Source organism: Schistocerca americana, chromosome 3 (assembly GCF_021461395.2).
Source record: "Schistocerca americana isolate TAMUIC-IGC-003095 chromosome 3, iqSchAmer2.1, whole genome shotgun sequence".
NCBI lineage: Eukaryota > Metazoa > Arthropoda > Insecta > Orthoptera > Acrididae > Schistocerca > Schistocerca americana.
The window spans coordinates 107,787,003-107,812,236 of NC_060121.1; the positions used below are offsets into that span (position 1 = coordinate 107,787,003).

Genomic DNA, 25,234 nt, shown 5'->3' on the forward strand with positions numbered 1-25,234 from the left:
TCAAACTTAAGCCTTAATTTGAGGAAGAAATTTCTGCGAATTTACGTTTGTAGCACAGCATTGTTTATAAGTGAAAAACGGACTGTGGGAAAAGTGGAACAGAAATGAATCGAAGCAGTTGAGATGTGGTGCAACAGACTAATTTTGAAAATTAGGTGGACTGATAAGGTAAGGAATTAGGATTTTCTGCGCAGAATCGGCGAGGAAAAGAACATGTCGAAAACACTGACAATCAGAAGGGATAGAATGATAGGACATATATTAAAACATCAGAGATGGCTTCCATGGAACTAGAGGGAGCTGTAGAGGGCAAAAACTGTAGCGGAAGACTGAGGTAGGAATACATCCAGCAAAGAATTGAGGGCGTAGGTTGCAAGTGCTACTCTAAGACGAAGAGGCTGTAAGAGGAGAGGAATTCGTGGCGGGCCGCATCAAACCCGTCAGAAGACTGATGACTCAAAAAAGAAATGCTAAAGATGTCAGGTGCAAAGCTTAGAGGCCATGATGTAAAGCCAAGAGCACCTCTTTGTCTGATCATCCACTAACTTGTCCCTGAAATTTCGATATTATTCAGGTGGCGTGCCGTTTTATTGCAGACAAGACCGTTCAACCCGCAATAGTTCTCCGATGCCAGGGAAATACAATGACATGTTGCTGACAAGTATAGTAAGTTTAGAGATGGACCTACTAATGAAACCAATTCAGAGTTGAACGACTGTGTAAAACTAATCGAAGGCAAGGTAGGTGCCAGAATGAAATTTTTTGTCAGAATTATCAGTAAGTATATTCCATCCACATAGGAGGTATCTTAACAAAACCCTCGTTCGACCACTGCTTGCATATTCCTCTCCAGTCTGGGATCCGTACTAGATAGGACTGGCAGATGAAATTGAGAAGATCCAAAGAAGGGTAGCGCGTTTCGTTACAGGTTCATTTAGTAAGCTCGAAAAAATCACGGCGATGCTCAGCCACCTCCAGTGGTACACGATGCAAGAGAGGCGTTCTGCATTATGGCGTTGTTTAAAGTTCCCATACCGTATACTAGTAGGGCCAACCAATATAATGCTTTCTCCTAAGCACATCTTCTGAAGGGGCCATGAAGGTAAAAGATTCGAGGTAAGAGATTCCAGCACAAATGAAGGTCTACCAGCAATTGTTTTTCTCGGGAACCATTTGCAACTGAACAGGAAACCGGGGGGAAACGACAATGGTACACAAAATATCCTCCGCCACTCACCATAAGATGACCAGTGGGATAGACATGTAGATGTAGATTACAGACGATACCATGTATTAATACCATATAAATTGAGTCCCCTAGAAACGTTAGCTAGTGTATCTAGAGAAGTCTCCATACACACAACTCAAGCCGCTTACAGCACCGTGCATTTTGAATAGTTTCTGTTGAAACAAATGAACCACTCCCACGAACTCTAAAATTTCGTAAATTCTGCCTTCAAACCACTTACACAACTGAAAAATGCGTTCCGGTGCGGGTACGTACCATAATACAGCCTTGGGAAGTCGCCATACACCAGTATCATTGTAACTCAGTTCAGAGTTTACAATTACATCTACATCAACAACTACATCCATACTCCGCAAGCCACCTGATGGTGTGTGGTGGAGTACCTCTATCGGTTCTCCTTTCTGTTTCAGTCTCGTATTGTTCGTGGTAAGAAAGATTGTCGGTATGCCTCTGTGTGGGCTCTAATCTCTCTGATTTTATCCTCGTGGTCTCTTAGCGAGAGATACGTAGGAGGGAGCAATATACTGCTGGACTTCTCGGTGAAGGCATGTTCTCGAAACTTTAACAAAAGCCCGTACCGAGCTACTGAGCGTCTCTCTTGCAGAGTCTTCCACTGGAGTTTATCATCTCCGTAACGCTTTCGCGACTAGTAAATGATCCTGTAACGAAGCGCGCTGCTCTCCGTTGGATCTTCTCTCTCTCTTCTATCAACTCAACTGGTACGGATCCCACACCGGTGAGCACTATTCAAGCAATGGGCGAACAAGTGTACTGTAACCAGCTTCCTTTGTTTTCGGATTGCATTTCCTTAGGATTCTTCCAGTGAATCTCAGTCTGGCATCTGCTTTATCGACGATCAACTTTATATGGTCATTCCATTTTAAATCACTCCTAATGCCTACTCCCAGATAATTTATGGAATTAACTGCTTCCAGTTGCTGACCTTCTATATTGTAGCTAAATGATAAAGGATCTTTCTTTCTATGTATTCGCAGCACATTACACTTGTCTACATTTGAGATTCAATTGCTGTTCCCTGCACCATGCGTCAACTCGTTGCAGATCCTCCTGCATTTTGGTGCAATTTTCCATTGTTACAACCTCTCGATATACTACAGCATCATCCGCAAAAAGCCTCAGTGAACTTCCGACGTTATCCACAAGGTCATTTATGTATATTGTGAATAGCAACGGTCCTATGACACTCCCCTGCAGCACACCTGAAATCACTCTTACTTCGGAAGACTTCTCTCCATTGAGAATGACATGCTGCGTTCTGTTATCTATGAACTCCTCAATTCAATCACACAATTGGTCTGGTAGTCCATATGCTCTTACTTTGTTCATTAAACGACTGTGGGGAATTGTATCAAACGCCTTGCAGAAGTCAAGAAACACGGCATCTACCTGGGAACCTCTGAGTCTCGTGGACGAATAGTGCAAACTGGGCTCCACACGATCGTCTCTTTCGGAACCCATGCTGATACCTACAGAGTAGATTTCTAGTCTCCAGAAAATTCATTATAATCGAACATGATACGTGTTCCAAAATTCTACAACTGATCGACGTTAGAGACATAGGTCTATAGTTCTGCACATCTGTTCGACGTTCCTTCTTGAAAACGGGGATGACCTGAGCCCTTTTCCAATCCTTTGGAACGCTACACTCATCTAGAGACCTACGGTACCCCGCTGCAAGAATGGGGGAAAATTCCTTTGCGTACTCTGTGTAAAATCGAATTGGTATCCCGTCAGGTCCAGCGGCCTTTCCTCTTTTGAGCAATTTTAATGGTTTCTCTATCCCTCTGTCATCTATTGCGATATCTACCATTTTGTCATCTGTGCGAGAATCTAGAGAAGGAACAACAGTGCAATCTGTGAAACAGCTTTGGAAAAAGACATTTAGTATTTTGGCCTTTAGTCTGTCATCCTCTGTTTCAGTTCCACTTCGGTCACAGCGTGTCTGGACATTCTGTTTTGATCCACCTACCGCTTTGACATAAGACCAAATTTTCTTACTATTTTCTGTCAACTCAGTACATAAAACTTTACTTTAACATTCATTGAACGCCTCTCGCATAGCCCTCCTCACACTACCTTTTGATTCGCGTAATTTTTGTTTGCCTGCAAGGCTTTGGAAATGTTTATGTTTCCTGTGAAGTTTCCCTTGCTTCCGCAGCTGTTTTCTAACTCGGTTGTTGTACCATGGTAGCTCTTTTCCATCTCTTACAATCTTGCTCGACATATACTCATCTAATGCATATTGTACGATGGTTTTGAACTTATTTTTAGATAGTGCACCGACTCTGTGAACTGTTGCAACACCGAAGTACTGGCAGCTCGACTTGTAACTGCCATTGGTTATACATAATTTTATCTACAAATTTCATAGACAGTAACACTGGCATCTTATTTATCCCAAAGTATACCAGTTATTCACTGACAGAGTTTCAAAATAATTCTGTTATTGTCACTACTCTCAGTCCAACGGTACGTTAACACAGTCTTGCGTTGTTCAAAGAAATATTTCACTTCACTTGTTCTTGCTGCAATGTCTTTTGCTCACAGGACACACATAACATACACGCTCTGCATAATTCGTCCTCCAATCATGTCAACTGTTAGGGAAGAAAGAGTGTGCATCTTCCTGCATAACGAAGGAATTGGATTATTCTTTGTTTAATGTTTATTGGTGACATGAAATATCTTCAGCAACTGATGACGCCATTCAACGTGTCAACCAAGGGGAAACGCATCTCATTTTTCGTAAAACTTAGATCACTCGTGATTTTAAAAATGATTACCATTTATTTAAATGGCTTTGCAGTCCTCATTTCCAGTTAAAAGGGAGGAGGAATCTGGACAGGTCATTAGAAAGAATGATGTGTGGATGTGCAAAAATACAGTAGAGGTACTATCTATGCACTATCTATTTCGGTATCACCATTCAGCATTAGACTATTATTAGTTTCTTTATTTAAAATTAATTTACATCTCTCCTCCACCTTATTCGAAATCATAATAAAGAAGTGTGTGACATGTACTGCTGATAAATGTGATTGGTGATATGGATGTGAGAGGTACTGAAGACATGATTTTTGATGGGGAATTATGAGGGTAGTCTGATAGCTGAGATGTTGTGGTAAGGTGTCGATTAGTCCGTGAAAAAGTGGGGTAGAAGTGGCCTTTGAGATGAGTAGAGTAGCTTATGATGGAAGGTTGAAGGGGAAGAAGAGGGGTAAATATCATGAATGTCTAGGAGAGATTGAAATTCCGTTGGGAATGGGTATGTAGTGCATTGAGATGGTGGGAAGGGGAGCCTGCTGATAGAGGCGTGGCACCGGGTACGGTGAGTATAGGGTTTAGGCATTTTGGTTACCGGAAATGTACGAGAAGAGTATGGAGATATGGAAATTTCAGTACCTGGTAAAGGAGATATGCAGTCTGTTGTGACTTGGCAAGACAGCCAAGCCACAATGAGATAGCCGAAAGGCACGCGTTTAGCTCACGCAGGCTGGCGTGAGGTCTGGAACAGGTCAAGGTCTTATAGTAGCAAAAATAGTACGTAGCTTCTGGAATACTTAACTTTAATCCATAATTGGTGAACATCGGTCTGACGGTACATGCATCACAAGATAAATAGCAAATGATAATGGCGCCTTGCTAGATCGTAGCAAATGACGTAGCATGAAGGCTATGCTAACTATCGTCTCGGCAAATGAGAGCGTAATTTGTCAGTGAACCATCGCTAGCAAAGTCGGCTGTACAACTGGGGCAAGTGCTAGGAAGTGTCTCTAGACCTGCCGTGTGGCGGCGCTCGGTCTGCAATCACTGACAGTGGCGACACGCGGGTCCGACGTATACTAACGGACCGCGGCCGATTTAAAGGCTACCACCTACCAAGTGTGGTGTCTGGCGGTGACACCACGCAGTCAATGGTAGGTAATACAGAAGGTACGGCGAAGTGTGTAATACTCTGTGGTTTGGAGAGACTAATTTTGGGACAGTAGGTCTCCAAGAAAGGACGCCCAACTGCTTCACCAATGGGAGTATTACAGCGAGAGAGGTCCTTCTCCAGATCAAAAGAGATGATTTCTAGCCGAACTCTAAATGCAATTTGTTTTCAGCGATGGTGACAGGCACTGCTGATCGTTTCAATGAACTGCGTGCGGTATCCGCACCCTCTCGTGTTACAGGCGTTGTGTCCAAACTGGATGAATCGGTGGGGCGGGTGGTGGCTGCGCTTCAACAGCGGGGAATGCTGGAGAACTCCATCATCGTATTCACCCCGGACAACGGAGCACCCTCGACTGGCGGAACTGCCAACTGGGGATCTAACTATCCCTTCAGAGGCGTAAGTAGAGATACACAATGCAGTGTGCTGTAAAGTATCGTAGCAGGTGTCGCACCAGGGTAGGTCATTTTCAATGCCAGAACACCCTCACTCGTACTAAACCTCCGGAAATCTTCCAGTTTAGCCAGTGAGTCCATAGAGAATGGCATAAGAGACGTACAATATGAGTGGCTGTGCTTTTCCATCCGAGTTTGCGAACTATCTTAGTGAGTCGTTCTGTAGGGTTTTTTCTACCTGTTTTGCCGAGAAGCTTTCGAAGCTTATGTCCCTCGCAAAAGCAGTATCAGCGCTGTCTGGTTCTCTGTTAAAATGCAATTCTACCACTATCATTTTACGTGATGAAGCTGGAATCTATATTATTCGGAACAACGTCCAAAAGGGATACCATTATTATGTATTTATCTACTACCACCATAAACTGATAACATCGACATAATTAACAGTGATTAACTGAAAGCTAACGATTCTCTAAGAGCATAGTCTTACGAGAGAATTAGATAGGACGGCATCCGATCGGCGACTGGCAACTATGGTTTGCAGTCTGTACCTCGTAATTACGCTCGTGATACTTTGTAACCGTTCATACATTTTCGTTAGCTTTATCATTATTCACTTATTTATTAAGATGACTGATATTAGGCACTGTAATATTGTTGTAACAAAGCACTTGTGATCTGTAGTCCTGTCCTAATATCTGCATAGGAAAATCCCCTTTTATTAGCAAATATTTATTAAGTAATATTACCTGCATCGCAGCAGAATAACTACTTTTCCTACGTATTTCGCTGCTGACGTAACGGGCGATCTCATTTGTAGCCACAGCGCCTAGCACCACCGTCCATTGGAAACGCCGTATGGTCCACTGGCTCCTTCAACTAGCGTGAGAACCCCAATCTTACTCCCGACTGTGTGCGTTCTGCAGTACCGCCTTACTCACTGAGGCTAATGCCACACTAGGCGATTTTCTCCCCTCGCTAATAATTGCGGCTGAAATAGTCGCCTAGGGTGTCACACTTCATAATCGCGGCGGCTGAAGTCGCACCGACGAAACTGGGTGCCGCACTAGTGACAAAAACCGGTGGCTTCTGCAGTTGTGTTGCAACCAGCCACGAGAGACACCGTGCATGATGATCTCTCATTCTAAATTGAAATACTTAGCTGCAGTAGCACTATATGTAGCTCCACGTCACAGAAGGCGTAACCGCCAACGAAAACGGTGGATTCCTCCATTTATTATTAATCGTCCAAGTGTGCGAATGTTTGTGTTGTTACACAAGAAACTTAGGAGTTATCCAGAGAAATTCTTTGATTATTGCCGCATAACCGTAGCGTCTTTCGACTTACTGCTCTCCAATTTAGAAATTAACTCACAAAAGAAGGATACCAGGTTACGTGACTGTGTTGGGGCGGACGAAATACTTGCAGTACCATTGAGGTACCTTTTTTTAATTACATAGAGAACATAATTTATGGACATGAACATACCCTTAACGTTAACATAAACTAGGTTTCAGTGAAGGAGTTTACATTACATGTCAGCTGCCTCATGACTTGTAATATTCTTCAAATGACAAGATCGAGTCTTCATCCGGCAGTCCAGTCACTGGCGAAAAATAAGTGATTGGGCTCCCAGGTGTAGGGCTTTGTGTGCTTGTCACTGTCGATGAACCTGACGGTGCAGTATTTGTGAAGGAGTCAGTAGTAGTGCTGCTCTCTACTGTCTTTCGGCTATAAGATTTTATTTATTGTAATGTTTTTATTTGAAAGTCTAGTTTATCGTCGGTAGTCATTTAAGTAAGGCAAAACAGATGTCAAAAACAACTCATCAGGATCCTTCTGTGCTACAGCACAAGTTGAACTATGTGTCAAAACTCTTATCAACTCTCTATCAAATGGGTTCTGAAGATTCCTTTTATTTGCTTTAGCAGTGGAAGACTTAGCAGCAGTGTTAGGTGTCGGTACATCGTCTTCATGATGCTTTTCCGCTTCATCATTATCAAGAATAGAGGCATCATTCAAATTTTCTGAGGTCCTGAAATTAAAAGAAACATTTTTGGAAAAACCCACATACCACTTTGTACTGTACACGTGTGTGTGACGTAATAAGTATATAATAAGTCGGTATTGAGTAGGTAATTAACTATCATATCCATTGGAAATACATTTAAATGTTACAAAATTGCAGAAGAAAGTTTTTACTTAGTGCCTCAATTCCATGGCTTCTTGCACGAAAGGCACCTATATATATACGCTGCCACTCCTTTTATTTTTTTGTAATTCTTTCGGGCTGCGTATATATCCATCACGTACATTTTTCCACCGCTTTGTACTTCTTTTCCTGTAGGAAAGCAAAAATAATTATTCTTACACCTGTTCACTGAAATTAATTAATTTCAATCAACCTGATATTGTGTTTTATACTGTACTTATTTATAGCAGGTATCTGGGAATTGGATGCTCCACGAATTCCCTGCACTACGATTTTTTGCTAGGAGGCTCAACTGCTGCATCCATAAGTGAAGGTACATGCAGAGAAATTTATAACTGCTTACAACCAAAGTACATGCCAAATCCTACGAAATAGGACTTATAGACATTGCTCTGAATTTTGAGAAAACTGCAAATTTTCCTCACTGCATAGGTGCCATTGACGGTAAGCACCTGCGATTCGTGAAGCCATGGAATAGTGGAAGTGAATTTGTTTGTGATAAACAGTTTCATTCCTTAGTGCTTATGACAGTTGCGGATGGTGACTATTGCTTCCGACACAGTGATATGAGGGGATATGGAAACGATGGTGATTCAAATATTTTAAAAGGAACTAACTTCGTGAGAGCGCTTTATAATGGCAGGTTACCTTTTCCAGACGTCAAACCTTTGACTATTTTACCAAACAATGGAAATATGGCTTTCGTACTTGCAGGTGACGAAGGTTTTGCTCTTGATAAACACTTGATGCGGTCTTTTGCAAGAAGATCACTCACATTGTCGGGGAGAGTGTTTAATTATAGGCTGAGTAGAGCAAGGCTTGAAGTAGAACGTTCGTTTGACATCCTTGCTAATAAGTGGCGAATTTTCCACAGGGCCACAGACGTTAATAGTAACTTGGCTCAAAGTATTATAAAAACGTCTTGCATGATTCATAACTTTGTGCAGAAGCATGATGGCTATCGGTTTGAAGATACTTTAACCTGTTCTCTGGAATCTATGGAAAATGTAGGGCTAAGAGGTAGTAACTGTGAATGTGACATTAGACACACGTTTGGAAACTTCTTCTGCTCTGTGGAAGGATCAGTTTCTTGGCAAGGTGCATACATTGCCGGCAAAGAAAACTAGACGTCTGCAGATGAGGATGTCATTGTTGTCATCAGCTGAACTTAGAAGTATTAGTAGTCGATACATTTCATGTTCACATTGTCGTGTTAGACTATTTGGTTGATGACTTAAATACATAATGCTACGAATACGTTCACAAGAATACCGTTCTTTCAAACAATCCTTTGTAGGTTCCCTTTTAACTTTTGAAATAACTTATTCCACAAAACCTTAAATTTACGTTTTTTTAACTGTATCCTCATTATCTTAGGTATTATTGGATTAAGATACTAGCAAAAAAAATTTTAAAAATTCAAAGTATTTATTTCTCTGCCTTTTTTAAAATACAGAAAACAGTCTGAAAATACCTCTGAAAAAATGGTTCAAATGGCTCTAAGCACTATGGGACTCAACGTCTGAGGTCATCAGTCCCCTAGAACTTATAACTACTTATACCTAACTAACCTAAGGTCGTCACACACATCCATGCCCGAGGCAGGATTCGAACCTGCGACCGTAGCGGTCGCGCGGTTCCAGATTGTAGCGCCTAGAACCGCTCGGCCAACCCTGCCGGCCACGCCTCTGAAAACATTATATTAAATCACGCAAAGTTTCAACACAATTAGTTACATTGTTTTCGCACAACAGGTTTGTATACATGTCATGCTATTAGAGGGAGAAGGAAAAATAAAAATTAAATTACTTTTTTAGTTGTTGTCTAGGCGAAAGTTACGTCGAGTGTCATGAAACGTTTCAAGCACCTATGTACATGTATGTATGTATATCATCTTACCTACAGCATTTTTTGCTTTCAGTGATGACAAGTTCCACTTCTCAGTCCCAACAACATCTGCACACACCTTGTTCTATGCTTCTGTCTTTATAATCTTGCGATTTTGCGCTGTAGAAACAGGGATCTTTCTCCACCTCAATTATTATCAATTCATCTACATCTACATCTACATCGATACTCCGCAAGCCACCCAACGGTGTGTGGCGGAGGGCACTTTACGTGCCACTGTCATTACCTCCCTTTCCTGTTCCAGTCGCGTATGGTTCGCGGGAAGAACGACTGTCCACATGATCCATTGGAACGATATTTACAGAGTTTTCGGACATTGCCACACACAGACGAAACCGAACATAGTACAGTGTCCTTGTGGCTGCTGCGGGATTGGTAATGATAACAGTCTAGTGTAGCAGGGTTTGCCGACGATTATTACCACGCCAAAAATAGGCCCGAGCCCACTCGGCAGCAACAGTCGCGCGCGGAAACTTAACGGAGCTACAATTACAGCCCAGTGTGACACCTTCCGTTTGCAACATGGAGTTCCATTTCCGACGCGACAAAAATCATTGACCTTCGGAGAAGAAAATCGCCTAGTGTGTCATTAGCCTAAGTGCAACATATTGTCTGCAGGCGCGATATAGAAATGTAAAACTGCAAAATAAGGAAATAAAAGGGTTTTGACGTAAGAAATACCTTACACATCTCCTTCGGTAAATTCTTTTTCAAAACTGTGATTCTTTATTAGCAAAATCGTAGTTTTGGAAGCACTGGAAGCCCCGTCTTTCAGCTCTTAGGAGCAGCCAGAAAAATTTAGATCAGTACATTTTTTGCGCCACCTGTTTTGTGTATTTATCTTTTTTCGTCAAATTAATTTTAGTAATTCATTATGAGCTATTTTAAATACAATATCTAATTTTTCATGAGGTACTCTTACATTTGCAGGTAATAAACAGCCTGTCTTAGCTTCCCGATTAACTGTATTAAGAGAACCTTTGAATTTTACCGCCCGTGCTCTATTATCATCAATCTTTCAAACAGAAAATCTTTGAACACCAATAACATATCAAACAAAACATTTCAAATACAACATCAAAAGTAGTATATATAACGTGCAGAATATTAATTATTAACGTAAAGTTTGCTCACAACTTCAGCAAAATATTGTTTCATTTTACAAGCTTTTACAAAAATAATAAAAACATTTCGCTCGCATTTTCTAGCGGCCAGTTGGCCGTCCCAAAGAAGCCTATCGGAGCATTTTTAGAGTTTCGTGCCTCAGTCGGTAAAAATGAAACTCATATAGGATCACTTTGTTGTTCGCGTGTCTGTCCAACTGTTAAAAACCCTTTTCCTCGCGGACTGGTAACGTATCGAGTCGAAATTTATGTCACATACTGAGGTCTATGATCCCTTGGGGGGTAAAGAATTGAAGCTTCTAGGAAATTGAATCAAAAGATACGGTTGTTCATGTCACGTATTTTAATACTCACAAACTGATTCATCAAATCTATGTGGTACATTCCGTCAGTTTACAATAATGAAATTAGGCAAAAAGTAAGGTTACACCATATAGTCACAGGAAAAATTCCGAAAACTGTAAATTTGTTGTTATATCACACGAAAAAAAGATGTTTTGGTCATTTATCATCCGATTGTTTGTCTGTTTGCCCGTCTGTTAATACTCCTTTCCCTCAGGATTGTGTAGAGGTATGTAGTTGAAATTTGTGTCACATACAAAGATCTATGGTGTCTTGTCGAATAGTAAACGTTTGCTTCTAAGTGAATGCAATCAAAATGTACCACAGTTTATGTCACATATTTTGACAGGCGCAAGTCACTCATCATAACCTGTAGGGTACTTCATCTTGTCCTAGAATCATGATATTTGGCAAGAAGCAAGTTTTCAGAGAACAAGTGAAGTAAAAAATTCGAAAACTTTTAATTTGTATTTATATCAGAGAAGCAACAAATTTTTGTCAGTTCTTATCTGAATCTACTCGTCCGTGTTTTAAGACGCTTTTCCCTCAGGAACGGGCAATTCAAATTTATGTCGCATACCAAAGTCCATAGTGATGTAATGTCAATGCCACCAGAAGCCATTTAGGTCACTCTCGCAAAGCCACTTATTAAAAATGGCTCTGAGCACTATGGGACTTAACTTCTGTGGTCATCAGTCCCCTAGAACTTAGAACTACTTAAACGTAACTAACCTAAGGACATCACACACATCCATGTCCGAGGTAGGATTCGAACTTGCGACCGCAGCGGTCGTGCGGTTATAGACTGTAGCGCCTAGAACCGCTCGGCCACTCCAGCCGGCCCACTCATGAAAAGGTGTAGGATATCTTCCGTCGGACTAGAATCGTAACATTTGGCAAGGAGCAAACTTTCACAGTAAAAGTAAAGAAAAATATCCGAAAACAATTAATTTGTAATTAAACAACAAAAGATATTTCTTTTGTCATGTGTTATTCGACGTTAAATTTGAAATTAAAACAGTCAGTAGTTTTGCATTCAAGCTGACTGTATTATATGGTAAAATCTATACGTCGCCCAAGGAATGACTTTGTTGCTCATGTGACGCGTTTCGGAATTTGTGAATCGTCAGATATCCAGGAGCGATTACTGAGGTAGATATGGCGTATCAATCTGGATGTGAAACAAATATTTGCAGACTAGTCTGCCGCCAAGTGTCCTTGATTGCAGAACTGATGATAATCAAGATAACCTTCACCTGCCTGTCGCGTGATTTTATGTCACCTTTATGTTATTGAAATGAAAACATTCTCGAAAATCTGGGAATCCCTGGAGCTGATAACTTGCCAGTATCAATGTCGATAACAGGCAAAAATGGTGGAGATTATCGATTCACCGAATGTATGAACTGTCTACATGCATAATTAAGTTTGTACATAACTCTTAGTGCGTGAGCCTTAGTGACACCTGATCCATTTTGTTACGATTTACACTACACAAATACAGTATGGGAGAATACACAAATGAATTATAAGCAATGCACAAGGAAAATTATTTCCTTCATTGGAGCATTACTGCTCACCATAACGCTTTATTAAGAAGCACATACCCCCCATGGTAGCTCTTTCAGAACTCATGATACCGACACCAAGGGAATTATATACCGAACCTACTTTGTCCCCAAATTGGCATACGGAAGTGAGACATGGGTAATGCACAAAAGCGACAAAAGTAGAATACAGGCTAGTGAAATGAAGTTCCAGAGGAGCAGGTTGAGTGTAACAAGACGAGACAGATTGCGAAATGTGTATGTGAGGGAAAGACTAAAGGAGGAACCAGTACAGGACAGGATAGAAAAATCAAGACTGCAGTGGTATGGACACATGAAGAGAATGGATGAGGGAAGAATTCCAAAGAGGATGTTTGATCTGCAACTGGAGGGGAAGAGGCCCAGAGGAAGACCAAGAGATAGATGGGTGAAGGGAGTGAAGGAATGTGTGATGAGAAGAGGAGAGAACTGGACAAAGGTGGAAGAGGGGGAATGGTGGAAAGACAGAACACGATGGAGAGGCTTGTGTTCCCGACAGACCCAGCCATCGGCTGGAAACTGTCCAAGATGATGATGATGATACCGACACAATTGCCTTATGTCAAACACCGTTATTCGCTGGCCGAGGCTGCTGGGCCTAGGCGAGGCGTTTCGCTGATGAAAGCCATCATCTGCATATGTACCAACCTCGTCCCTTGCTGCTGATCGTTCACCTGGTTCGGCCCTCAGTGCATGTTATTTTGTTATGTGTGCTCCAAAAGTTACTGTGTTTGCATTCATCACGCATTCATTTAATATGAGTACATGCAACATATACGGTTCTTTAGAAAGAACATAAGAACGCATGTGGATTATATTCTTCAGACAAAGAATATTTTAATCATCAGATTTATTATTCTGCCCATGTGACAAATTAAAAAAATTCAAACTGCTGTTCTTATTAATTAGTGATTCTTCCTTATTAAATATATATTTTAAGTTAATAAACAGCTAATTCATTAGATGAAATATAACTACACTCCTGGAAATTGAAATAAGAACACCGTGAATTCATCGTCCCAGGAAGGGGAAACTTTATTGACACATTCCTGGGGTCAGATACATCACATGATCACACTGACAGAACCACAGGCACATAGACACAGGCAACAGAGCATGCACAATGTCGGCACTAGTACAGTGTATATCCACCTTTCGCAGCAATGCCGGCTGCTATTCTCCCATGGAGACGATCGTAGAGATGCTGGATGTAGTCCTGTGGAACGGCTTGCCATGCCATTTCCACCTGGCGCCTCAGTTGGACCAGCGTTCGTGCTGGACGTGCAGACCGCGTGAGACGACGCTTCATCCAGTCCCAAACATGCTCAATGGGGGACAGATCCGGAGATCTTGCTGGCCAGGGTAGTTGACTTACACCTTCTTGAGCACGTTGGGTGGCACGGGATACATGCGGACATGCATTGTCCTGCTGGAACAGCAAGTTCCCTTGCCGGTCTAGGAATGGTAGAACGATGGGTTCGATGACGGTTTGGATGTACCGTGCACTATTCAGTGTCCCCTCGACGATCACCAGTGGTGTACGGCCAGTGTAGGAGATCGCTCCCCACACCATGATGCCGGGTGTTGGCCCTGTGTGCCTCGGTCGAATGCAGTCCTGATTGTGGCGCTCACCTGCACGACGCCAAACACGCATACGGCCATCATTGGCACCAAGGCAGAAGCGACTCTCATCGCTGAAGACGACACGTCTCCATTCGTCCCTCCATTCACGCCTGTCGCGACACTACTGGAGGCGGGCTGCACGATGTTGGGGCGTGAGCGGAAGACGGCCTAACGGTGTGCGGGACCGTAGCCCAGCTTCATGGAGACGGTTGCGAATGGTCCTCGCCGATACCCCGGGAGCAACAGTGTCCCTTATTTGCTGGGAAGTGGCGGTGCGGTCCCCTACGGCACTGCGTAGGATCCTACGGTCTTGGCGTGTATCCGTGCGTCGCTGCGGTCCGGTCCCTGGTCGACGGGCACGTGCACCTTCCGCCGACCACTGGCGACAACATCGATGTACTGTGGAGACCTCACGCCCCACGTGTTGAGCAATTCGGCAGTACGTCCACCCGCCCTCTCGCATGCCCACTATAAGCCCTCGCTCAAAGTCCGTCAACTGCACATACGGTTCACGTCCACGCTGTCGGGGCATGCTACCAGTGTTAAAGACTGCGATGGAGCTCCGTATGCCACGGCAAACTGGCTGACACTGACGGCGGCGGTGCACAAATGCTGCGCAGCTAGCGCCATTCGACGGCCAACACCGCGGTTCCTGGTGTGTCCGCTGTGCCGTGCGTGTGATCATTGCTTGTACAGCCCTCTCGCAGTGTCCGGAGCAAGTATGGTGGGTCTGACACACCGGTGTCAATGTGTTCTTTTTTCCATTTCCAGGAGTGTATTTTCACTTATTCTCCTTCTTCTTCTTCTTCTTTAGCACTAGAGCCCTTGACGACTCTAGACTCCTCAACAGTCTTCCTCCATACATCTCTGTTCTCTCCCTTGCTCGGGTCTCCATCTTGTTAAGGTCGGACAACATACTGTACTGCCACTAGCTCCTGGTGGGCTCTTCCTTCTAGTGGATTTCGATCTACCTTTAATTATTCACTTGGGCGTCCTGTCATCTGACATTCTCTCCATATGTCCTAACCAGCGGATTCTTTGAGATTCAACAAATTTCACTGTAGCGTCCCCTTGTATAATCTCTTGCGTTTCGCTGTTGTGCCCCATTCTCCAACCATGTACCCATAAACGTTTCGCAGTATTTTTCTTTCAAATTCCTTTAGGTTGTTTGTAAGTCCAATTTTTGCTCCTTCTGCTTCAATTATTTCCTACATTTCTGTAAGGGTGTTTACATCTGCTGCCATAATTGCAATATCATCTGCATCGCATATGTATGACTAGATTTAATCATTATTCTTCCTCATTATTGTGTCAGACTATGCAGTACGACGTTAAATAGGACTGAAGGGACACCATAAGTCTGTTCCACTCCATTTGCAAAGATAAAGCTCTTGATCACGTTGTTGTTCACTTTTGCATTAGTGTCCTTCTTTATTCACTCACCTAATCTTCTTAGGCTTGTCACAGGTGCCCAATACTTTTGTACGTTATACAATGCCGGTCTGTTAACACCATCAAAAATAATTTTAGAAGCAACAAACAGTAAATGGAGACTTATATCATATTCGTAATTATTTCTCCATTAGTTGGCGAATAAGAAACAACGGGTCAAAAGTGCCTCTAATTCATAGGAAATCACACTGGTGTTACCTAAGAATATTTTCAGTGCACTTTTTTATCCTTTCATTCAGCAGCCCGGAAAGTATCTAGTAGGATATATTCCATAATGTTCTGCCTCCACAATTTTCACAAGCAAATTTTATCCCTTGTTACATATAGGGCATATTATTATAGTTTTCCGATTCTCAGGTATTCTTTCACTTTCCCATATGTTATTTATTAACGCATGTATTTCACTTACTAGAGGATGAGCACGAAATTTCATAAGTTCTTACACTATCCCATCTCATCAGGACCACATTTTTCAGTTTATATGTTCACTGACTTCACCTCCTCCACTGTTCTTCCTTTTCATCTGCTCTTGCCTCTATATTCTCCTCCTGTTCTTGTGGATCACATGCTACCTGGTCTAAGTTTGTACTGAGCATATGTTCAAAGTATTCTGTAAATCTCTGTATTTTGTGTAGTTCGTCCCTGATTATCTTACAATTTCTATTTTGGCATGCAATTTAAATGGGTCGAAATTTTTTTCTCTTATTTCCTAATGCATTAAAGGATTTTATCGTCTCATTCTCTTCCTTTTGTTCTTCTATCTCTTGAAATTTTGATTTCAGCCATTCCTTTCTCTTTTTATTACATATCCTCCGAGCAAGACCTTAATTCGTTATACATCTCCACATTTTTCTTGTCACACTCTGCAATATTCTTAGTAGCCCTTCATGTTTATCTTCTGTTGCTAGTCTACGTTCATCATCAAACCAATCGTTTCTTTCCTTTCCTCCCATCGCAACTGTTTCTTCTGCTGCCTCTTTCACTATTTTAAATGTGTTCTTAAAATGATTTCCCAATTGTAAGACTGCTGAACACTAATTTCATTATACACTGAAGCACCAAAGAACTGGTATAGGGGTGCGTATTCAGATGCAGACATATATAAACAGGCAGAATGCGGTTCTGTGGGCGGCAACGCCTATATAGGACAACAAGTGTCTGGCGCAGTTGTTACGTCGGTTACTGCTGCTACAATGACAAGTTATCAAGATCAGTTTCAACGTGGTGTTATAGTCGGCGACCGAGCGATGGGACACAGCGTCTCTGAGGTAGCGATGAAGTGGGGATTTTCCCGTACGACTATTTCACGAGTGTATCATGAATACGGGAAACCTGGTAAAACTTAATTCTCCGACATCGCTGCGCCCGGAAAAATTCTTGCAAGAACGGCACCAACAACGACTGAAGAGAATTGTTCAGCGTGACAGAAGTTGAACCCTTCCGCAAATCGCTGTAGATTTTTTAGTGCTACACCATCAACAAATGTCATCGTGCGAACCATTCAAAGAAACATCATCGATATGGGCTTTCGGAGACGAAGTACCACTCGTGTACCCTTGATGACTGCACGACGCAAAGCTATACTCCTTGCCTGGGCCCGTCAGTGTCATCATTGAATTGTTGATGACTGAAACATGTTGCCTGGTCGGACAGGTCTCGTTACAAATTGTATCGAGTGGATGGATGTGCACGGGTATGGAGACAACCTCATGAATCCGTGGACTCTGTATGTCAGCAGGGTACTGTTCAAGCCGGTGGAGGTTCTGAAATGGTGTGGGGGGTGTGCAGGTAGAGTGATATGGGACCCCTGATTTGTCTAGATACGGGTGACATGTTCGTAAGCATTTTGCCTGATCACCTGCATCCATTCATGTCCACTGTGCATTCCGACGGGCTTGAACAATTTGAGCAGGACTATGTGACACGCCACACATCCAGAATTGCTACAGAGCGGCTCCAGGAACACTCTTCTGAGTTTAAAGACTTCCGCTGCTCACCATACTACCTAGACATGAACATTACTGAGCATATCTAGGACGTCTTGCGACGTGTAGTTCACAAGAGATCTCCACCCCGTCGTAGTCTTACGGATTTATGGACAGCCCTGCAGGATTTATGGTGTCAATTCCCTCCAGGTCAACTTGAGGCATTAGTCGAGTCCTTGCCACCTCGGGACCGATGGCCTTTGTAGTCTGGTACCTTCAACCCCCACAAACCAAACCAATAATGCCACGTCGTGTTGCGGCACTTCTGCGTGCTCTGGGGGCCCTACACGATGTTAGGCAGGTGTACCAGAATATTGGCTCTTCGGTGTATTGCACTTTAACTTATTATATAACAGTAATTATTAATCGCCAACGTGAAACAATTGCGTTTACTTATGTTGTTTATACCCCTTCCTTAGGGTCAATACTCTTCACCTAATCCGTTTACTAACAAACCTATTGAGACGCATCCTTGATTACGTCACGTCGGCCTCCATTCATTCACTCACCTGGCTGCGTCAGCTTTGCCGTTTAAAGGCCATTAGCATTAGACACTCTGCACTGGCTCTTTAAACTGCCACACTGACGTCACAACAGGAATAAAAAACAGTCATAAAGACAATTTAAAAGAATTTAAAAATTCATTACAAGGTCCTCGAGCTGTTCTTTCAACTCCTACTACTTGCTGTAAACAAACATGGAACTAAACACACGTTTTCTCAAAAAGATTAAAACTATTGTTCCTCTTAGTACTCCTACAATCTTAATGAGCTACTGTTGTTGTTGTTGTTGTTGTTGTGGTTTTCAGTCCTGGTTTGATGCAGCTCTCCATGCTACTCTATTCTGTGCAAGCTTCTTCATCTCCCAGTACGTACTGGAGCCTACATCCTTCTGAATCTGCTTAGTGTATTCATCTCTTGGTCTCCCTCTACAATTTTTACCCTCCACGCTGCCCTCCAATACTAAATAGGTGATCCCTTGATGCCTCAGAACATGTCCTACCAACCGATCCCCTCTTCTAGTCAAGTTGTCTCACAATCTCCTCTTTTCCCCAATCCTATTCAGTACCTCCTCATTAGTTATCTAATCTTCAGCATTCTTCTGTAGTACCACATTTCGAAAGCTTCTATTCCCTTCTTGTCCAAACTATTTATCGTCCACGTTTCACATCCATATATGGCTACACTCCATACAAGTACTTTCAGAAACGACTTTCTGATACTTAAATCTATACTCGATGTTAACAAATTTCTCTTCTTCAGAAACGCTTTCCTTGGCATTGCGAGTCTACATATTATAGCCTCTCTACTTCGACCATCATCAGTTATTTTGCTCCCCAAATAGCAAAACTCCTTTATTATGTAAGTGAATTATGTGACATTCTCTGCCGGAGAAAAAATTAGTACAACTGGAAATACGACGTCGATCTTGATCTGATAATGACATATGCCACCTAGGGGTTAGTGGATGTACTGATAACGGTTTCTAACATCTTCCGCCAATAGATAGCATAGGGGCATAGCAACCAGAGCACTATCCGTATCTACCCCTTAATAGGGAAGGTTAACAGCCGTAAAGCTTAGCGTGGTGCAAACTGAGATGCACTCGTGCTTCCTATAGCAATTGAACGATTTTGAAAGGGGTCATATTGTGACTTCCCGAGTAGCGGAATGCTCCTCTCGGGGAATTGCCTCACAACTTGGACGTGTTTCGTCAGTTGTGCAACGATGCCGTTGTCAGCCGTCAAATGAACATTCTCACTTCCGATTTGAGATACTGGACGTCCACGCGCCACAGACATCCACCAGGATTGACTTGTGGTAAGGGCAAAGGTGGCAGATCGTACAGCTGCCACAGCACAGCGAAGAGGACGTGTGAGGTCAGTTGTGGCAACACGAACTGTTGCGAACCGGTTATTAGCAGTGGGACGATGGGCGTGCGCGTCTTCCACTCACGACACAGCCTCGACATGCATCCCTCGACTAACGCTGTTAGAAGATCAACTGGAAGATAGAATGGCACGCCATGGTCTTCAGTGATGGAGGCAGTGTCCACCCAAGTGATGGCCGTTTGTGTATACAGTGTAGACCTGGTGAGCGCTGTCTAGTTGGGTCAATTCGTCCAAGACACACTGGTCCCACCCTAGGACGTATGGTCTGGGGTGTGATAAGCTACAATTCTTGTTCACCATTGTGTTTCTGGAGGGAACGTTAAGCTGCGCTTGGTATGTGCAGAATATTATTAGACCGGCTCTTTTGCTGTTCTGGCAACAGGAAGGTGATGTGTTGTTTCAAACTGGTAGTGCTCACTCACACACTGCCCGTGAAAGCGTGCTATAGGAGATGTGCAGCTACCTCCCTGGCCAGCACGATCTCGGACTTGTCTCAAATGGATCATGTGTGGTATATGATTGGATGAGGAGTGATTCGGAAGTCATTCGTGCGTCAACCAACAACTCTTAGAGATCTTCGTGAACAGAACGAGCAGGTGTAGAATAACGCATCTCAGGACAGCAACTCTCGCTCTGTACGATCGACTATATGTCAAGAGTCAGCTCCTGCATTGCCGCTTTTTGAAGGTGCACCCCGTACTAACGTAAGTGTTTCAGTATGGGTTGATACCTGGCACCTCAGAACAGCTAGTGCTATTGATCTGTAAATGTCATAATTTCATGTACTCCATATGCACTGTTGCAACAATAAATCTTGACTGAATTGGAAACCTTTAAAGTTTGTCCTATTTTTTTTTCAGCACCGTAACTGGGTCTTTCAAGCACACTTCATATGTTTGTGTCCTAGAGAGATAATCTCTATTCAAATCCGTCAGAGCCAACCAGCTTCCCCGTAACTACCGCTGTGTCTGTGCTCATCACCTACAGTGTATATACCTATTATTCCTTTGGAATTTCAGCATGTGCTACTGCTACCTCATGACAGGTACGTACCTTGTTCATAATATACTACTCTTCAAAATTCCTTTCATACAGCTTTCTCTGTCCTTAATGCTGAATGATTTTTCGTCATGTTTAATTATTCTTGTACATTTTGAAAGTACGTCACCATATCCTGAAAACATATTTGTAACCATCTTTTTAAAACTTCGTATATTACTTTTATAATGCCTTTCTTCATTACATTTGTACTACTTGAAGTTACAGTCAGATACTTCAATATTTTTCTGGTAAAGGAACCATCTAACACGAAGCTCTCAATCTCTTTCTTTCTGTGTGTGGCTATATTGGGTACTTTCATCTGAGTGACAATCTTGTGTAACCCACCTACTTTCAAGTAATGGCCTTCATGAACGACAATTCCATTTTTCTTCCTACGGTCAGTTGTTTGTTTATTTTTCTCTTCGTGACTATTTTCACGTAATGATCTTCTTTGTTAGCTTTTCCACTATTGTTATTTACTGCGATAAAGTCTCTTATTTTTGAATGTACCTTTTCTTCTACTCTCTCATTAAAGAGATCAGTGCCTCTGGCAGTACAATCACTGCCGTCCTACTGAATAACCTCTTTAGTATCAGTTTTTATCAAATTCTGTACTGACGCTATTCAGTTGGATAATTCTGACTTTTTTTCATCAATTTCTATATTTACATTGGAGAGTGACACATCACGTTTCTCAAGCTCCTTCCTGAAATTTTGATCTAAAGTTTTAACCCTTTTATGGGTAATGGGCAGATAACTTCCCGCATAATTTAATATCTCCCACTGTCCGAGATTCCAACATCTTGCTGGTGCTTCCATCTGTAGATTAGAATGAGAAACATGTGAAAATTCGAGCCGCTGCTAGTAGTCGCACTGGCAACAATTGGAGGAGGATTATTTGTGTGTTGGCCCATTTCGGTGGCAGAAAGACGTTGTCTTGTTGTTACTTCGTGGTATTGTTCATCTACAGACAATGGCGTTTGTAAGCAACCCCATGGTACTTATATGATACTTTATGGAATTTTCAATGTATTAACGCATGAAAGAAAATTCTACTTTATTCTAACAAATAAAAGATGTTATAAACTTGCAGGAATATTTGGCCACACATCTAACACTGCTTCACATTTTCATTGTGGTCAATATAGAGTTGTTATTAGTCACATTCATTTATCTTAGGTATTTCTCATCACAGAATTACTAGAGAGGAAGACGTGCTAGATTATCTCTTCTCACTTCCCGAGTATGATTCATTATCCGACACTGAATCAGACGATGTTTCAGCAGATGTGGATAGTAGTACACTAAACCCACAGTCTCCTGCTGCTTTTCAACAACAAATGCTCTCAATTGTAAACAACGTTTCCGTCCATGTAGTGTGTTCGGTATCTACAGGTTCTTCCACAGAGTAGGCAAAAATTCCAGCTTCCTCTCAGTGCTTAAACATAGATCCCGTTAGAGAAAGCTTAGTATTGCCAAAGAAAGTTTTGTCTAAAACCAATCCTACATACGAGTAATTTCTTGATATCTTCAGTGAAAGTATCATTCAGAATATTGTTGAACAAACAAACTTGTACGCATCCCACGAATGCTCATCGTTATGGGTATCCGCACTCTGCCACATTGATCAAATTACTGGAGTTCTCTTTTGCATGCTGAATCAGTGTTGAAATTGATGACTCTGAAATGATTCAAAAATTTTTTTATGGGACCTTTATCTCAACGATAATTCGAAGGCAGAGGAAAAGGGTTGTTCTAAATATGATAAATTATATAAAGTGAGGTCACTAGCTGACTCCCTAAATAGTAATTTCTTAGAGGCATATAATCATTCAGGCAGATTATCCATCGATGAAGGTATGATACTTTTCAAGGGCAGATCAAGCATAAAACGCTATGTGGGCACGAGGCCTATAAAATGAGGGTACAAGGTCTCGTGCCTGGCTGATGCTAATGCAGGCTGTCTACTTAGGTTGTAGATATATTATAGAAAAGGGGAAGACAATAATGCAAATATTCCTCCTGTTGAAAGGGTTGCACCTGAATTGTGTTCATCTTTGAAAAATTAGTAAATGTATTTTTGCATTTCACAACTATTTCACTTTGTACGCCCTAGTGTAAACACTTTTGGATGATGGAATATATTCTTTTGGTACTATGAGACGCAACAGAAAAGGTCTTCCGGAAAACATATTTTTACCAGGCGAGTTTAAGGCAGGGATGAAACAGTCAGTCGTTGCGTAAAGTGGCAAGATACAAGAACAGGAAAAGTTCCATCTTCAGCAACATATCCGAAGGCTGAAAGATTCGTTTCCAAACTGGGAGAGACGGTTCTATATGTAGCATGACTTGTCCAACTGCCGTAAGTTTGTAAAACAGTGCAATTGGAGGTATGGATCTCTTCGCTCAGATTCGAGAACGGTATGAAGTTGGACGGCAATCTCTAAAATGGTGGCACAGAATTTTTTATTTTTGTGAATGCGTTTATAATGCACGCAGCACTGACAGGAAATGGAGAGTACCTAACATTCCGTTTAAAGTTAACAAGAGAATTGCTGTCAGGTTTCTCAACATGGATACGACTTGGGCATCCATCGGTATTCATTTTAAAAAAAGCAGACACTGGTGTTCCTGATGAACTCAGACTTTCAAATATGGAAGAACATCTGTCGCAGAAAATTGTGAAGTACAGTGTTGTCGTGTGTGGAGTACAGGAAAAGACGAAAAGCGATCAAGAATAATGTGCTCCAACTGCAATATCGCTATGTGTGTAGATCCATCTTTTAGGCTGTTAAATAATATTCAGTAATTAAATATTCGTTGATATTTGTGACTAAAAAATAATCAAGCAATCATGAATTTGTTTTATTTTGTTTTGCAGTGTCAGTTTTTATAATCAAAAAGTTCCTAAAAATTTGATAGTAACATCTCACGGTCCGCGGAAAGCCTTCTTCCTACACAAATTTTCAAAAAATCAAATAGGTGACTAAAAATTTTTTTCTTTTAACATAGTATGACATAGGTGGTTCATAGCAAGTCACTGAACCACCAGCTGTTGCTGGAATAAGCTCAGAAAACTGTGCCCCTGAAATGGTCTGTTGTATTTCGTTTATACACTTGCTGTGATTTACTTCTTCTGCTTTTGCAGTCGCTACTCTTTTGTGATTAATCTTTTGCCGTTGCTTTCCTCATATTGCCTTCGTCATATTACTTTCTCTATTTTCTCGTCTACAGATTGAAAATATTTTTCAGTCCACCTGATGTATTTCTCTAATTTACCTGGTTATTTTGTTTGTTTCCAGGACGACTTTTACTAGCAGCCGTTTAGTATCCTTAGCAGTTTCTTTTATTCTATTGTTAGTCGGTTCTATGTGTTGATTAGTCTGAACTAGCTGCTGTTTAATATGTGTAGCAGTTTATTCCATTTTGCTATTAGACGCTTCTAGTTTACTCATCAGAGCTGCAAACATTTCTTGCATACTACGTTCAGTGCCTTTTATTTTTATTAGCTTCACTTCCTGTAGTGTGCACCCAGTAACAGCTGTTTGCCTGACTCAGCTATGTTTTCTGTTCGCTTTAAACTATCTACTCGTATTTCATGCTCCTGATTTCCTACAGTTTGACTCATTCCTCTTACTGGTCCTCCCCTAGATTTTGCAAATGCAAACATATCACTGTTTCCTCGGGCCACATTTGGTTATCCATTTAGGTCATTCTTCTCAACAAACACGCTCGTAAATGCTTCTGGAATTATGGAATGGTTACTAGATAAATACAGGGTGTATCAAAGGGAATCATCCGATTTGGCACGTCTATATTTCTGAAACTAATAAACACATTCAATGAATTTTGTTTCTTGTCGAACGGGAAACTAAAATACTTTTTTTTTATACATTTTCATAGGTGTTCAACGTAACCCCATTGAGATGTACTGCCGTACATCTCAATGGGGTTACGTTGAACACCTATGAACGCTGCATAATGGTGAGGGAATCCTGTTTGAACCTTTTGTAGCCTTGTCTTCTACAAGTTGTGGGTTCCTATTAGTTTCAGTGTCTTGGTTGTCAAGGCTTTCTGTATCGTGAGATTCTTTCATTATGAAGGCTGCTGCATCGTAGTATGTGCGGCAGGGTATATGTCAATGCGGTATTCAAACTGTTCCCTCACTGCAGCGAGCATGTTTTGAGTTACAGCTTCCACTGCTGCCGTTATGCGATGTGTCAGTTCATTCATTGTTGTTGGTAGCGGAGGCACATAAACAGAGTCTTTTATAAAACCCCGCAAGAAATAATCACATACAGTCAGGTGCGGTGACCTTGGAGGCCAGTAATGTAAGGCTGAATCATTTAGTTCAGTGCGACCGATCCATCGTTCAGTAATCCTTTAATTTAAAAATTCCCACACTTTCAGATGCCAGTGTGGCGGTGTCCCATCCTGTTGGTAAGCGAAGTCGTTCGAATCAGTCTCCAA

The 25,234-nt window shown here is 41.9% G+C and overlaps 1 protein-coding gene across 1 annotated transcript in view; it reads left to right on the forward strand.

Annotated features, from left to right (window-relative positions):
- Positions 1–25,234, forward strand: part of LOC124607134 (arylsulfatase B-like) — a 74,557-nt gene that overhangs the window by 38,652 nt on the left and 10,671 nt on the right. The window contains exon 5 of the mRNA XM_047139342.1: positions 5,446–5,603. Coding sequence (XP_046995298.1) covers positions 5,446–5,603 — 158 coding nt within the window. The remainder of the gene's footprint in view (positions 1–5,445; positions 5,604–25,234) is intronic.